Source organism: Pipistrellus hanaki (assembly GCF_964339955.1).
Source record: "Pipistrellus hanaki genome assembly, chromosome: 7".
Classification (NCBI taxonomy): domain Eukaryota; kingdom Metazoa; phylum Chordata; class Mammalia; order Chiroptera; family Vespertilionidae; genus Pipistrellus; species Pipistrellus hanaki.
Genome location: NC_140509.1, coordinates 75,531,049 through 75,545,850, shown reverse-complemented (window position 1 = coordinate 75,545,850; position 14,802 = coordinate 75,531,049). Strand labels below are relative to the sequence as shown.

At 34.2% G+C, this 14,802-nt stretch overlaps 1 protein-coding gene across 10 annotated transcripts in view; it reads right to left on the bottom strand.

The window, feature by feature from the left end:
* The window catches only part of TRDN (triadin), a 241,099-nt gene that overhangs the window by 24,812 nt on the left and 201,485 nt on the right, over positions 1-14,802 (bottom strand). For all 10 annotated transcript variants that reach the window (XM_084889625.1, XM_084889629.1, XM_084889632.1 and 7 more), the window contains 3 exons: positions 12,526-12,564; positions 3,802-3,828; positions 2,957-2,986 (listed from right to left, as the gene is read on the bottom strand). In XM_084889625.1, coding sequence (XP_084745751.1) covers positions 2,957-2,986; positions 3,802-3,828; positions 12,526-12,564 — 96 coding nt within the window. The remainder of the gene's footprint in view (positions 1-2,956; positions 2,987-3,801; positions 3,829-12,525; positions 12,565-14,802) is intronic.

Below are 14,802 nucleotides of genomic sequence, written 5' to 3'. Positions count from 1 at the left end.
CTAGACTATTAAACACCCAGAAATTAGAATCATGCCATATACTAAGTTGTTGCTACTGCTAATTGATTTTAAGGTGAATTTTGTTTTCTCAAGATGACTGTAGTGAAGACTAGTTCCAATGGCAGCATAAGACAAATGATTAGAGAGTTGGAAGAGTCTTTTTGAAATAGATATAATTGGGTACTTATGTGATTAAGAAGTTTACACAAATAATATTATGGCTTGAATTGTGTCCTGTCAAAAGATATGTTGAGGTTCTAACCCTAGTACCTCAGTACAGGATCTTATCTGGAAATAGGATTATTGCAGATGTGATTAGTTTAGGTAAAACAAAGTCATACTGGAGAAGCATGGACAGTTAACCCAATCTGACTGATGTCCTTAAAAAGAAAAAAAGAAAAGAGAAACAGGGATAGAAACACACAGAAAGGAGATGTCTAAGTGCTGATGGAGGCAGAGATTGGAGTAATGCTTCTACAAGCCAGGGAACAGTGAGGATTTCTGGCAAAGATTCTCCTCGGTAAGCCTTAAAAAAAGGTAATTCTGTTGACATTTTGATTTTGGACTTGTGGCCTCTAGAACTATGTGAGAATAAATTTTCATTGTTTTAACCTATACAGTTTGTGGTACTTTATTCCAGCCTTCCAAAGAAACATGATTTTAGTACTGAGAAGTGGGGTCACAAGTCCCTATAAATACAGAAGTAGCTTTGAAGTTGGGTAATGGGTTGAGGCTTGACAATTTTTGAGGCACTTGATAGAAAAAGCCAGATATATTGAGGTTAAAGTCTATTCTGCTGGGAACTCAGAAAGAGTTGGGGGTGGGGGGGGGGGGGCGGCAGCGGAGCTATAAAGCAAGCCTCTGTTGCTTTGAGAAGACATACGTCATCATGAACAGAATATTATTAGAAATAAGAATGTGAAATTTACTTCTGCTGAGATCTCAGAAGGAAATGAGGAACATGTTAGTGAATACTGGAGGGAGGGTGATGTTGGTGGCAAAAAACTTGCCTGAATTGTGTTCTTCTGTTGGCTGGAAGGTAGAATTTGTAAATGAAGAACATGGATATTTAGTTGAGGAAGGTTCCAAGCAAAGTGTGAAACAGTAAGCCTGATTTCTCCTTGCTGCTCAGAATAAAATGTGAAAGGAAGATAGGTTGAGGAAGGAACTGTTAAGCAAAAAGAACTAGCATTTGAAGATCTGGACAATTTTCAACCTATCTAAATAGCGTGCATGGGGGACAGGGCCACGGGTGTGGATGGACAACATTTTGCTAAAATGGGTAAAGAATAAATGTGTGACTCATGGATCCAACCCGCCATCTCAGCAGAAGGCAGCGATAGCGAAGTGGTGATCCAGGAAAGATCTGTGGAGGGCCTTCCTGTCCAATGGAATGGATCCTCCCCCCCACCCCCCACCCCCCATTAACTAAAAGCAAGACTGGTCATGTTTGTGAGAATATTACATGAAGAGGCAACACAGCATGAATATAAAGGGACAGAGATAGGGTGAAAGAAAGGGATAACAGCTTGAAGGGCAGAACATTGGATTCAAGCCTGGGCTGATGGAACCCCCTCATGCAGCAAGGGCAGCCTGCCACTTAGGTGGCACAAGAGGGCAGAGCCACTCCCCACCCGGCCCAGGGGATAGAGTAGTGAGCCGAAGAGGATTTCTTAGGCTTTGAAATCCGATGGAATTTTTCCTGCTATGTTTTGAATTTACTTGGAACCCATGACTCCCTTTTTTTCTTTCCAATTTCTCCCTTTAGAAATGGAAATGTCTATCCTATTCCTGTCCCACTGTTTTATTTTGGAGGCAGTAATTTGTTTTCTGGTTTTATAGGTTCACATACGGAGAGGAATTGTCTGCAGGAGGAATCATACCCCGAGTTTCACGCATAACTGGTTTACATAATGAGACTTGGGACTTTGAATTGATGAAATTTTGGACTTAGAGTTGATGCTAAAATGGATGAGACTTAAGAACTGTGGAATGGGATGCTTGTATTTTGCATGTGAAGGGCATACATTTGGGGAGGGCAGTGAGCAAACTTCTATGCATTGAATTGTGTCTCTCAAAAAATATGCTGGAATCCTAACATCCATTACTTCAGAATGTGACCTTATTTGTAAGTAGGGTCATTGTAAATATAATGAATTAAGAGTTTCTCATAATAGGAGTGGGGTGTGACTGGTGTCATCAGAAGAGAAGAAAAGGGACAAAGATAGAAACACAAAGAGAGACGATGTCCAAGTGGTGACAGAAGCTGAGATGGGAGTGATGCTTCTTCTATTATACAAGCCAAGGAACACCAAGGATTGCTGACAAACACCAGAAGCCAGAAGATGCAAGGTCTGATTCTTTCCTACAGGTTTCAATTAAAATATGGCCCTGTTGACACCTTGATTTCAGACTTCTAGCTTCTAGAACTATGAGAAAACAAGCTTCTGTTGTTCTGAGTCACCTAGTCTGTATATTTTATTATAGCAGCCATATAACCCTAATCCAGTTATAAACTTGAACCAAAATTTTAACTGTTATGAGGATCAGAATTCCCTTTGTTCATTTAAAATGGTTTCTGCCTGTCCGCTACAGCCCTCAGAAATGTTTATTTCACTCAGGAGCCCCCAGGAGGAGGAGAGTGAGAGCAGCTGTGTTTCTGGTGAAATATTTATGATGCCTATGTCAGCACATAAAATCAGCAAAAATAGTGGTTGTGTAGGATTGAACCCAATTAGTTAATTGTGATTTTTTTTTCCTGAACCATATACATTTTTCAGGAGTTTTCTTTTTCCCTCTAGAAACAAGTATTATGTTTGTTTCATTTTAAAATGTTGGTCAAAGATAAAATGTTGGTATAATATTTACCATAGGACACAACATTTGCAAAAACATGCTATGCTATTCATTATAAACATAGAATGCAAGTATGGATTTATACATAAAATATACATACCTGGCTTCCCTTCTTTTTTTACTTGTGGTTCTGAAAATATAAATGTATAGTAATAACGATGGTTATATAAAATATTTCCTGTGCTCATGCATACAGGGGTGGGCAAAAGTAGGTTTAGAGTTGTTTGCATGGGAAATAATACAATAATAAATTAAAGCTGAAACCGGTTTGGCTCAGTGGATAGAGCGTTGGCCTGCGGACTGAAAGGTCCCAGGTTTGATTCCGGTCAAGGGTATATACCTTGGTTGCAGGCACATCCCCAGTAGGGGGTGTACAAGAGGCAGCTGATCGATGATTCTCTCTCATCGATGTTTCTAGCTCTCTATCCCTCTCTCTTCCTCTCTGTAAAAAATCAATAAAATATATTTAAAAAAGAATAATAATAAATTAAAAATAATGAATAAATTGTTGTGTTCTCACAACTGTAAGCCTACTTTTGTCCACCCTATTTCATTTACATATTATTCAGTTTTTTAGTAGGCCACATTAATTTCATTTTTCTTATAATAATAGCAAATTAACACAAACACAAATAAAGGTTTTTCATTATCAATCACAAGAGTTTTTTTTTTGAGAAAAAATAAAATGTAAACTAAAACTTTTAATGAGGTCAATTAGGGTACTGGTTTTACCGCCAGTGAATAAATGATGAAGGAGAATTTTAGAATAGCATATTCTCAGAAGAACACTCAGGATAATAGGCACATTTTCTTCACAAAATAATTACGTTTTGGATTTAAGCAAAATAGTCAACAATGGAATCGGAAGATGATTAAAAGCATGCAGTTAAGATTTAGTTAGTTAGTTAGTTAGTTAGTTACTATTTAGTCATGCACATAACATACGTGGAGGCCTAGGCTTGACTTCTTTGCCTGGACAAAGTTAAAACAAACATTAAAGACTGAGTCACTCAATTCTTACTGAATAGTCACTGAATATGATGGAACACCACTATACATTTGAAAATTAAACAAAAATCAAAATTTTATTGTTATTCAAGACCCCAGCTATTCTTCTTTACTGAAAATTTATAGGCTATGTAATTTAATGTTCATGCCAAGTTACTATTTTTAAAAAATCATTAAAAAAATAAAACTCTTAGCTTAATTTCATTTCACAATTAAAAATAATTTGTTACATGTTCAATGTAAAACTTTAATTTTATATTAAGGTAAGACAATTTTTGAGACGTTATTTTTAACCCTTAATTATTCAAGATAAAAAAATACCTAAGGCAATTTTTAAAAAATTCTATTAATATCATCTATGTTATCTATCCTAGTATAATACGTTGAAAAATAATTGCTACTGAATTTGGGATTCTTATGACTAGAAATATCGTTTGCTTTTATGGCATGAGGAGCCCTAGGGCAGGGATTGGTAAATTTATTGTGAAAAGTCCGACAGTATATATTTTTGGATTTGGGGCCTTATGATCTCAGTTGCAACTATTCATCTCTGCTGTTGTAGCATGGAAGCAGTCATAAGCAATATGTTACTGAATAGATATGGCTGTGTTACAATAAAATTTTATTTACAGAAACTGGTGGCCAGTGCATAGGCCATTGTTTGCCAACCATTGCACTATCCATAATCAGTTTTAATTTTTTTAAATGTCAACAAAGTTGTGACAATAAAACATACACACACACACAATCTTCCTTTGATTTTGTATTGTTTTATATTTGCCATCCCATCACTGCTCAACTCAGCATGTTAAAATTGCTTTTTGTTCATCTCTTTACCCCCATTTAATTATTAATCCACTATATTCTAGCTTCTATTCCCACCATCTATTTATCAGTTCTTTCTCATCACCAATTCTCCCCAACTTACCAACACCATATGTAAGTAGAGAGATTAAGGTATACCATTGTCAGTTATAAAAACAGCCTTGGGAATGTATAATCAATAATACTGTAATAATCATGTATGGTGCCAAGTGGGTACTAGACTTATTGGGGTGATCACTTTATAAGACACACACACACACACACACACACACACTCACACACATATGTGATGAAAGAAAAGAAATGGAGGAAGTTAGATTAAATGATTTCTAAAATCTCATCCAGGTCTAAAATTATGTATTTATATTAAATATTAATTTAAGACTAAGTAGTAAATAATTTATTAGGGAAACAATATTTAAATAGGAATCAACCTGAAATGTTGCAGGATTCTTTTTGGCTTTATTGCTCTTTAGTAATTTGCTTTACCAAACTCTAGATAAATATTCTGCTGTGGGGGCATGTTTAAGTCCAAAGACAGATTAAAAAACCTTGTTTTTATGGCCAGTATGTTCCAAATATAATATATCTATTTAGTACAGAGCAGATGTTGGCTGTGCTGTAGCTATACACCTTAGCCAGAAAAAACCTAACAGGCACTTTACCTTTTAAATTGACTTGAAGATTAATGTCTAAACTTTGTATTATGTAGTACTAAGCAACCATTTGGAGGAGGCAAAAAATATGATAAGGATTTTTATAGGATGCTTGAATCAGTTCCAAATTCTTATTGCATTTTACTAGATGCCATCATTATTCAGCTACATATTTTATGAGTTTTTCTAATATTTTAATTAAAATGGAAGAAATAGAAATATATAGAATGTGTTATAATACTTCAAAAGAAATGCTTTTTGATCTGTATATGAATTTATGTAAACAAATGTTTCTTTTTCTTCTTTTTTTCTACAGAGGTATTCTCATTTAGGGACAGTCTCATTTATCAAACGAATAGTGTAATGTCACTTGTTTAAAAACAATAATGTAGTGTTATCTAATATTCAGAAATATAATTTTAGAGATTTAATAAAAATTATGTGAAGTTTAGCATTATCTATGTAGTGCTGAAAATAAGGGGAAAGAAATTAAATTAATGCTTACAAATTACCCCTTACTATTCTGAAAGCCATTTAGTAAGCAAAATGTACCTTTGACAATTAGAATTACATTTCTGGAAAACTTTTTATTTTGTTAAGATAGAAATGCTGTCTAGTAGATAAGAAATAAAAGCATTGTTCATGTTTTTCTTTAATTTTAAAAGCAATTGTACTCGACAGAATGATCAGATCATTTTGGGGACGCTCTTTAAGGTCTATTTGTAATGAGGTCTGAGGCTAATGTGGCCTCCTACAAACATAAACCCAGTGAAACTTCTATACAGAAAGGATTCTTTTTCATCCTCATTAGCTTTGTATTGTGGTAAGTTTTCTAGTCACCAAATATTTTGTTAAATTTATTGAAGCTGAACCTGAATGCTAATAAATTCATTGGAATTGTTTTAGTTGTTATTCAAGCATCCTTTGACCGTTCTGTTCTAACAATTCCTCTGATGCAATTATTTTACCTTTTGTCTCAAATGGTAAGTAAACCATTTGGAAGAGGCAAAAAATATAAGAAGGACTTTATAGGATGCTTGAATTGGTGAGGGATCTTTTGGGTCCTACCCTTTGATGTTCAAATGGATTACAAATGATGTACATGAAACTGTTAGAACAGTAAATGTTTGTTTTTATCATAGTCAGCTATGAGATACTGAAAGATTTCGTGTAGATACTAGAGGCCAGAAGCATGAAATTCATGCAAGGGGGCTTTGCCTGCGTGGGCCTGTCTTTGTCCAGAAGGTCATGCTGAAGGACGTCCATAAGGTTGTTCGGCTGTCTGGACTAATTAGCATATTATGCTTTTATTATTATAGAAATAGATTTAAGAGAGGAAGGGAAAGGGAGGGAGAGAGAGAAACATCATGATGAGAGGGAATCATTGACCAGCTGCCTCCTGCACACCCCACACTGGGGATCGAGCCCGTAACCCGGGCATGTGCCCTGACCAGGTATCAAACTGTGACCTCCTGGTTCATAGATTGATGCTCAACCACTGAGCCACACCAGCTGGGCAAGACTGAAAGATTTTAATAGTGAACCAACAGAAAAATAGAGGAGGTTAATCTGAACCATTGCTTTAAAGCCCTTTTTTATATATCGATAGAACTTGATATAGCATTGTGATTATTAAACTATTCAATTATTTATTCAACAAGCATTTACTCAGCACTTAGTTATGCTAAGCACTTCAGTCCCTCAAGAGTAGTTAGCCTATAAGGTTGACCTACTAATTGAAACAATTGCTATGGACGAGTTTATCGATAATTCTGGTAACAGTCATAGTAATTAGATTTGGTTGAAATGCTGTGCTAGGTGCATCTCCTTCATAAAGCATAGGACAGGACGTGAGTTCCAGATATCACAAATATCCTTTGAAAAGTTGGGGAAAAATGGAATATAAAGAGATATATAGGTTTATCTCACTATTTTTAAATATATATATATATATATATATATATATATATATATATATATATATATTATTGATTTTTTACAGAGAGGAAGAGAGAGGGATAGAGAGTTAGAAACATCAATGAGAGAGAAACATCAATCAGCTGCCTCTTGCACACCCTCTACTGGGGATGTGCCCGCAAACAAGGTACATGCCCTTGATCAGAATTGAAACTGGGACCCGTCAGTCCACAGGCCAATGCTCTATCCACTGAGCCAAACCAATTTTGGCTTATCTCACTATTTACCTATATATTTAACTTCCTTTAGAAAAATAAATATACCACAGAAAATTTAAACTTCATAAATTCCAAATTTAACCCATGACCTACTACTATTCTTTTCTCCAAACACATTCCCTGTGCTAAATGTTATCTCAGTCCACCTACGGTTCCAACAAAGAGGCTGGTCATCATCCCACAGTATTCTCCATGCTCTGCCATCTACCAGAGTCCTGCTGATTACATGTCCTTAATGAATCTGGAGTACCTGCACTTTTCCACTTGTACTTTATTTCCTCCTCAGTGTCTAGTTCCATTATTCAGTAAACATTAGTCTGTGATACACATGGTTATTGACCTGTGTCTTATATGTATACATGGTTGTCTATAGGGATACTTATGAAGTCTTTATCACCATTGCTACTTGCTAGCAATTGATCAATTTTCCATGTCAGCATAATTTTAATACTTTCTTTAATCCTGAAAAAGAATGAACACCTTCTCCCCTAAGAATTTATGGTAGAATTTTCTAGGGATTTTTTTTTATTTGTTTCTATGGGGGGAAAAAAAAATAAAATGAAATTTTGAGAAAGCAATGCCTGAGTATAAATTTATTTTATATGTTAGCATAACTTCTTTGTTCTAATTGCAACACAATTGAACATTATTTTCTGTTATTCTCATTTAGATTTTTTAAATATATGTCACTAGTTCTTTAAAAACTCTATTATCTTTGCTCTACTGCTTCCCAAGATCTTTTAAGTAAATGTAAGACAATTTCTCTGTGTGTTCAGCTGAACACTGCTATTATATTACAAAAGAAAGAATATATCATGGTTGAATAACCTTAAGAAATATCGAGTAAAAAATGTTTAGCTGGTTTTTTTTTTTTAACTCTCAAACTTCCCAAATGTGTGTACATATGTGATGAACTCCAAGAGCTTTTCCCAAACTTATGTAACCTTAAAATCTTTCATGTAGCAATTATATAACTAGTCTTCTGTGCAAAACAATTTGCAAATTACAAGTGTAAGAAATAGCTTACTTATACATAGGACCTTCCTCCCTTTTACTGTAAGAAATAAAAACTATATGAATAATACTGCTATTGATTTATATTCATAGTTGAACTATATAAGATTATGTGGTTCTTAAAGGAAGTGCTTAGTTCAAGATTAAGTAGTATATGAACCACTGGAGAAATATTACTCGAGTCAACTGAAATAACAAACAAGGAGATCTTTTTTAACAAAGGAAATGTTTTGCTCTCTGTGACAAACAGACTGAAATAATTTTAGGTGCTAAAAACATAAATCCCTTATCTATCATGTCTTTAAAATGGAATTAGTGTATGCCTATGTTTTTAGCACTTTCCCATGCATTGTTGCCTGTTAGAGATACTGTAACTCTGTAAACTGGTAAAGACAATTGCTGGTATGTCTCCGTTTGACAGACTAGAAATCATTCCACCTACAGTTTCAGGAGGAGGCCGAGAACTGGGGAATGACGCTTCTCCCTCTCTCTTTACTCTGCCAAGCTTTTTTCCCAACTAATGCGTTTTCATTTCTTTTTCAGAAAAGATTTAAAATAGTCTCCAGTTTTATGAAGTATATAAGGTTTCTTTTCTGGCCCCAATTCCTGAGGTCCAATCAAATACCTCAAACTATAGCAAGCATAAAACAAGATGGGTCTTCCAACCACTAGGCTTCATTAAACTACTCATAAGACCATCAATGACTCCGCATTATACATCCCAATGAATACTTTTTAGTCTTATCCTTTCTGTAAATTTGTGCTAAATTTCACACTTCAACCAGCTTCTTCTTCCTTGGTAAGCTTGGGAGTTATTTTATAGGAGAGAAAATAAAAGGAGAGAACAAATTTGGGAGACACATACTTGGCACCTACTTGGCCCCTGGGTTGTGAAAGAGAAGGAAAAACTGTGAATGACTCAGAAGTTTAAGTCAATGTAACTGAATGTTGAGTCATGAATTCTATTTTTTGAGATAAGGAGCAAAAGGAAAAAAAAAAAAAAAACAATGGAAGAGATGTTGAGTTCAATTTTAAACAAAGTGAGGTGTTGGCATTTAACCTTGTGAAGATGTTGACTAGGCAGTTAGAAAGGCAAGTATAGAACTCTGAAAAGTTTATAATTATTAATTTTTTATAAATAAAAAACAAATTATTGCTTGTTACTTACTGTGTCTATTTTTGTTTTAAATTATAGTACTGCTTATAATTAAAGTCATTTGCTTCCCAAAAAGAACACTTAGCTATTCTCCAATTACATAATGAAATGCATATCCTACTTATCATTTTCTTTGGGGGTTGGGGTGTAAAAAAACACACACACAAATGAATTTAGTGGCTAATATGCTATGTCAAAAATAAATAATTATTGTAATGTTGCTCCAGTATTTAAAAACAGTCATCTTTAGTTGTTTTATTTTTAAAAGTATGGATTTCCATGATTTAGTTTTTGCCAAAAACAAAAGAAGAATTTTAATTTTGAGAAATTCTAGATGGTGAATGTATCAAATATTGCCTAAGGGTCAGAATCATATGAGGGAAAAAAAAAAGCATCCTCGAAATTGGGCAACAAACATGTTAGTCATCACCTTTGCAGAAAAGAATTTAGGAGAAAAGACCACTCTTAATTTAACTTACCCTCTCATTATGCCATCAAAGCTCCGGGGAAATTTTCTCTTCATCATAATTAAGCTAATTCCCTCCATCTATAATGTGTATCCCAACACTCTCTCCTAATTAATATCTCTCTCTGGACTCCTTGCTCCTCCTCTCCCCGGACAGCTCCGCCCTGTCACAGCCATGAAAGCAGCAAACATCTCTCATTGGTTACTCTTGCTGGGATAGGATATGTTGCCTTCCTTTAACAACAAACTCCTGAACAAGTTAGTTTCTGCTGCTGATGAGTAAACGCTCTTGTTAATTTCTACAAACTGGTTTCTACTTCCACTACTCTTCTGGAAATGCTCCCCAAACAACACGTTTTTGTCAAGTATAATGGCTTTATCTCAATCACCATGTCTCTTGCCCTTTCTGCACCATTGTTACTGCTGGCTTTTCCGCTTTTTCTCCCAAGGTTCAGCATTGGGATGCTGATACACTGCACTTCCTGATCTTCCAGGCGACACCCTTCCCTTCTCCTCACCGCTTCTTTATTTTTTCCAAGAAGCTGACTTGAACCAAATGGCAGGTATCAACTCTATTTCTTGTAACAACCCTACCTGATGAATATGATGATCTTCATTCAATAAATGAAAAACCTGAAGTTCAGAAATGTTAAGTAATGTAAGGAAAGTCCCATTCCTTTCAAAGGGAGGCAAATGAATGTCTTTCTAGTCTAGAGCATCACTCTTCGTAATGATCTCCCTGATTGAGTTGCTCTTACTCCTTAAATCCTTCTTCTCCTTGCAGTTCTCACTGATTGCCACAGACATATCAATAGAATGGCTCCTTTCTAGAATTCCAATATAATGAATTAGTTTGCAGACATCTTTTAGTAGTTCATGTCTATGTCCTTGATTATACTCTCTTGAATGGAAACCATCTCTTATAACTTGTTTGTAAATTTTGTAATACTAAGCACAATTCTAGACATATAGCAGTGATTTTAGCATAATATATGTTTTCAATAAATTGTTGATTGATTATATCTTGTAATAAAATGTTTTATTAATGCTGACTTTTCTCTAGGAGGCTAAAGATCATTATAATCTCAAAATATACATAAATATTTAATGTAAACTAATAGTAAGAAATTTATAGCACATGTGTCACTTTTTTCATTGTATACCAGAGGTAAAATAAAGCATACACAAGGATATGCTTACTGTAAGGAGCAACATAACTCATCTCTTATCTGACCAGCAAACTTTTACTGAGCCCAGTAAGCGTGCCAAGAACGGAGCAAGCTTTTCTATGTAGTTTTCCCATTTCTGCAGATGTATCTAAAGCTCAATTATAACTTTGATGTATAGCCTCGATATGTCATTTTATCTCTATCATGCATTATTTTTACAGTTTAAAATTGCTGATTTTTTCCATTTATTTTTCATAAAATGTATGCTTTCAAATGATGTAAAGTCACTTAAAATGATTGTTTATTCACTCAAAATAAGGAAATACAATTCCCTTTGCTATGTTGGCAGTACATTGAAGAGCAGTGACAGTAATGATCCAGGTTAACATTTAATAATATATACATGGAAAGACGAAATAAGAGTCACTTAAATATAGGTTAAAATGTGTGGAAATGAGTATATGCAAATACTTTAAGACCGATATTAGGAATGTCTACATGTATGTAATATCACTTTACTATATAGAAAGATAGAGATATAGCTTTCCCTTACATGTATAGATATAGACATAAGTATCTTTATAAAGATATAAAACATTTAGAATAGTGTTAACCCTAGAAAGATTTCAATTAATTGAACATTTTCATAATATTTTTAGTCTCCTTTTTCTGCATTTTCCTATTTTATGATGTTTTTTCTTCTGACTATAACACTTGTCTTAAGAGTACCCAGCTAATCTCTTGACTTCTTCACAGAGCCAGTTTTAGAAAATCTTTAAAAAAAAAAAAGTATTCCAATTTTCAAAGGAATGATCAATAGGCAAAGAATTACCTTTTCAAAAATCTGCATACTTAATTGATGGAAAATAAATGGCTGAATCTTTTAGGTTAAACAATTTGAAACTACTGTTTTTGTGGTAAAAATAATTGAATATAAGGGATTTTTATAAGGCTTGATCAATCCTAAGTTTTAGGCATTTGCCATGATCTGGCTAGAGCCTCTGAAATTTATATTATCCCCAGTAGATAAATAAGGAACACCATATGCTAACAGTTCCAGAACATTGATAAACTTATCCAAAATCCACCAGCAGAAAACATAGCATATATTTTAATTTAACCTACATAGCAGCTTATTGCTTATTGCTGACACCTTGTAAAGCTTACAAAGTGTCCTTACCTGCTTTTGATGGCTTTTCATCTTTTTTAGTTTCAGGATCTGGGATAAAATATAACATACACACACACACATACAAATAAACAAATAAGGAAAAGAAATAATTATTCTATAAAAATAGTACTAAGCAGTTTAATAAGTAGATTTTATAGATTTTTTTTCATCTGTTCTCAATTTCAATTACATTTACATAGTTCCATCAATATAGAATTATTGTGTATTTTTAGTAAATTATAAAGTAACTTAAACAAAAGGACTTTGATTTTAAAGTCATTTCCCAAAAGTTTTATACTAATCAAGTAATTTGATATCTTGTCTTTAATAAGAGTCTGTTCCTTATTCTTCATAAGCTATCTATGTATTTCAATTAAGAAAACTAATAAAAACTACGCAGGAAAAAAATATAACTTTTCTTAATTTAATCAATTTTTTATTTTCAAATTCATGGAGCTCCACCTGGTGGTTTATTTTATTATTTCAAACTGGTATAATTACTATTGTTCCTATTAATATTTGTTATTATTAATTTCATAAAATAAATTGGCTTACATTGAGTATAATGATATAAAATTAATAAAATAAAGTACTTTTTAAGTACTAAGAATGATTTTTTAAATCTAGAAATTCTGTTCTAAGAATGATTTTTTATCTAAAAATTCTGCATTTTAATTTAATATCAATATAGATTAAGTGCATAATTTTATAATCTATACAGATAATGCTCATGACACCATGCCAACCAATGTGATAGATGACTATATTTCTATGTTTTCTAATCATTCCTCTTATTTCATAACTTGCCTGGGCCTTATAATTCTATTTTGACCCAAAAAAATGTTTTGATTAATGGAAGGGTTCTGGTACATTATAAAATTTCTTCCCATCAAATAGCAGAAAAACTGATTTCATAGTTGGGATATTTACTGAGTATAGACTGTGATTCAGGGATTTGGGTTTTAGCCTCGTAGAGTCTCATTTTCTGGAGTTACAAAAATAAAACACTGTAATTAGTTTAACTTCAGAATTTCATGTAATAGAGAATTACATAGCCATTCACACCTACTCCTTTCAATGTGCACCCTGCAGAAAGTGGCATTAGTGCTATTATTGCACTTCAATACTCTCTGGCATATGTACCTCTTGTGTTTTTATTGTATTATTTTCTTTATTTTTTAAAATATATTTTTATTGATTTCAGAGAGGGGGAGAGAGATGGAAACATCACTGATGAGAGAGAATCATTGATTGGCTGCCTCCTGCATGCCCCACCTTGGGGATAGAGCCCACAACCCGGGCATGTGCCCTGACCTTTCGCATGCCGCACTGACTTTTCTGAGCTGTTGATTTTATCTGAAAAGTATATTGCTGATGAGTCTCAGGAGGGTGCTTCATTAATGACAGTTCAATGTCATCAACACTCTGTTATCAAGTACAACAGGCTGACCCAAACTTCAGCATGCTTGTGCTTGAGTAAGAGAGGACTATTTAATATTCCTTCCCTTTTAAAACCATGTTCATGTGTTTTTGAATCATTATGCATTCCTATGTTTCACTTCTTCCTACTTGGGTTTCTAAATCAGTATCATCTTTATGTATAAACTGAGGGATCCTTCTATGCATACTAAAGGAGCAGGGTGATGCTATTGTTATGTGATTAAGTAACCTTATCCAAATTAAGGAGGTGTGTTGTTGTTTGCTTTTGCACTGCAGTTGGAGAAAAACAGACACAAACCAACCCAACAAAATATCCCTCAGTCCAAAATGTGTTTCCTTTATTTATTAGCTAAATGTTCTAATGTGAGGGATTTGAAAGTCTAAATTTCAAATTTTCACCTTATGACATGGGAACAATGATGACTATCTAGCGTATCTGTGGCTAATATTAGATTAAATAATTTCACAAGTAATTTATGAACATTCATGTACTGATTTATATGTATGAAAGCCTAAATGACTTTTACAACCAGTCAACGGGTTGCTATCTGATGCACTGCCCACCAGGCGGCAGACACTCAATGCAGGAGTTGACCTCTTGGGGTCAGTGTGCTCCCACAGCTAGCCAACCTTCCATGGTTCCTCCCCCCCTGCGGGCTGACCTGATTGACCCCAATTGCTGGTCAGGCTGAGGGAGCCCATCCATGCACAAATTTGTGCACTGGGCCACTAGTATATAAATAATAGATATCCACTTATTGGATAAAAAATCCGGTATGCTTGGTCTAAACTTCGCTGTTCCTCTTTCCCAGCTCTTTTTCCAAGTCCTGAGAGATTAGGGAAAAT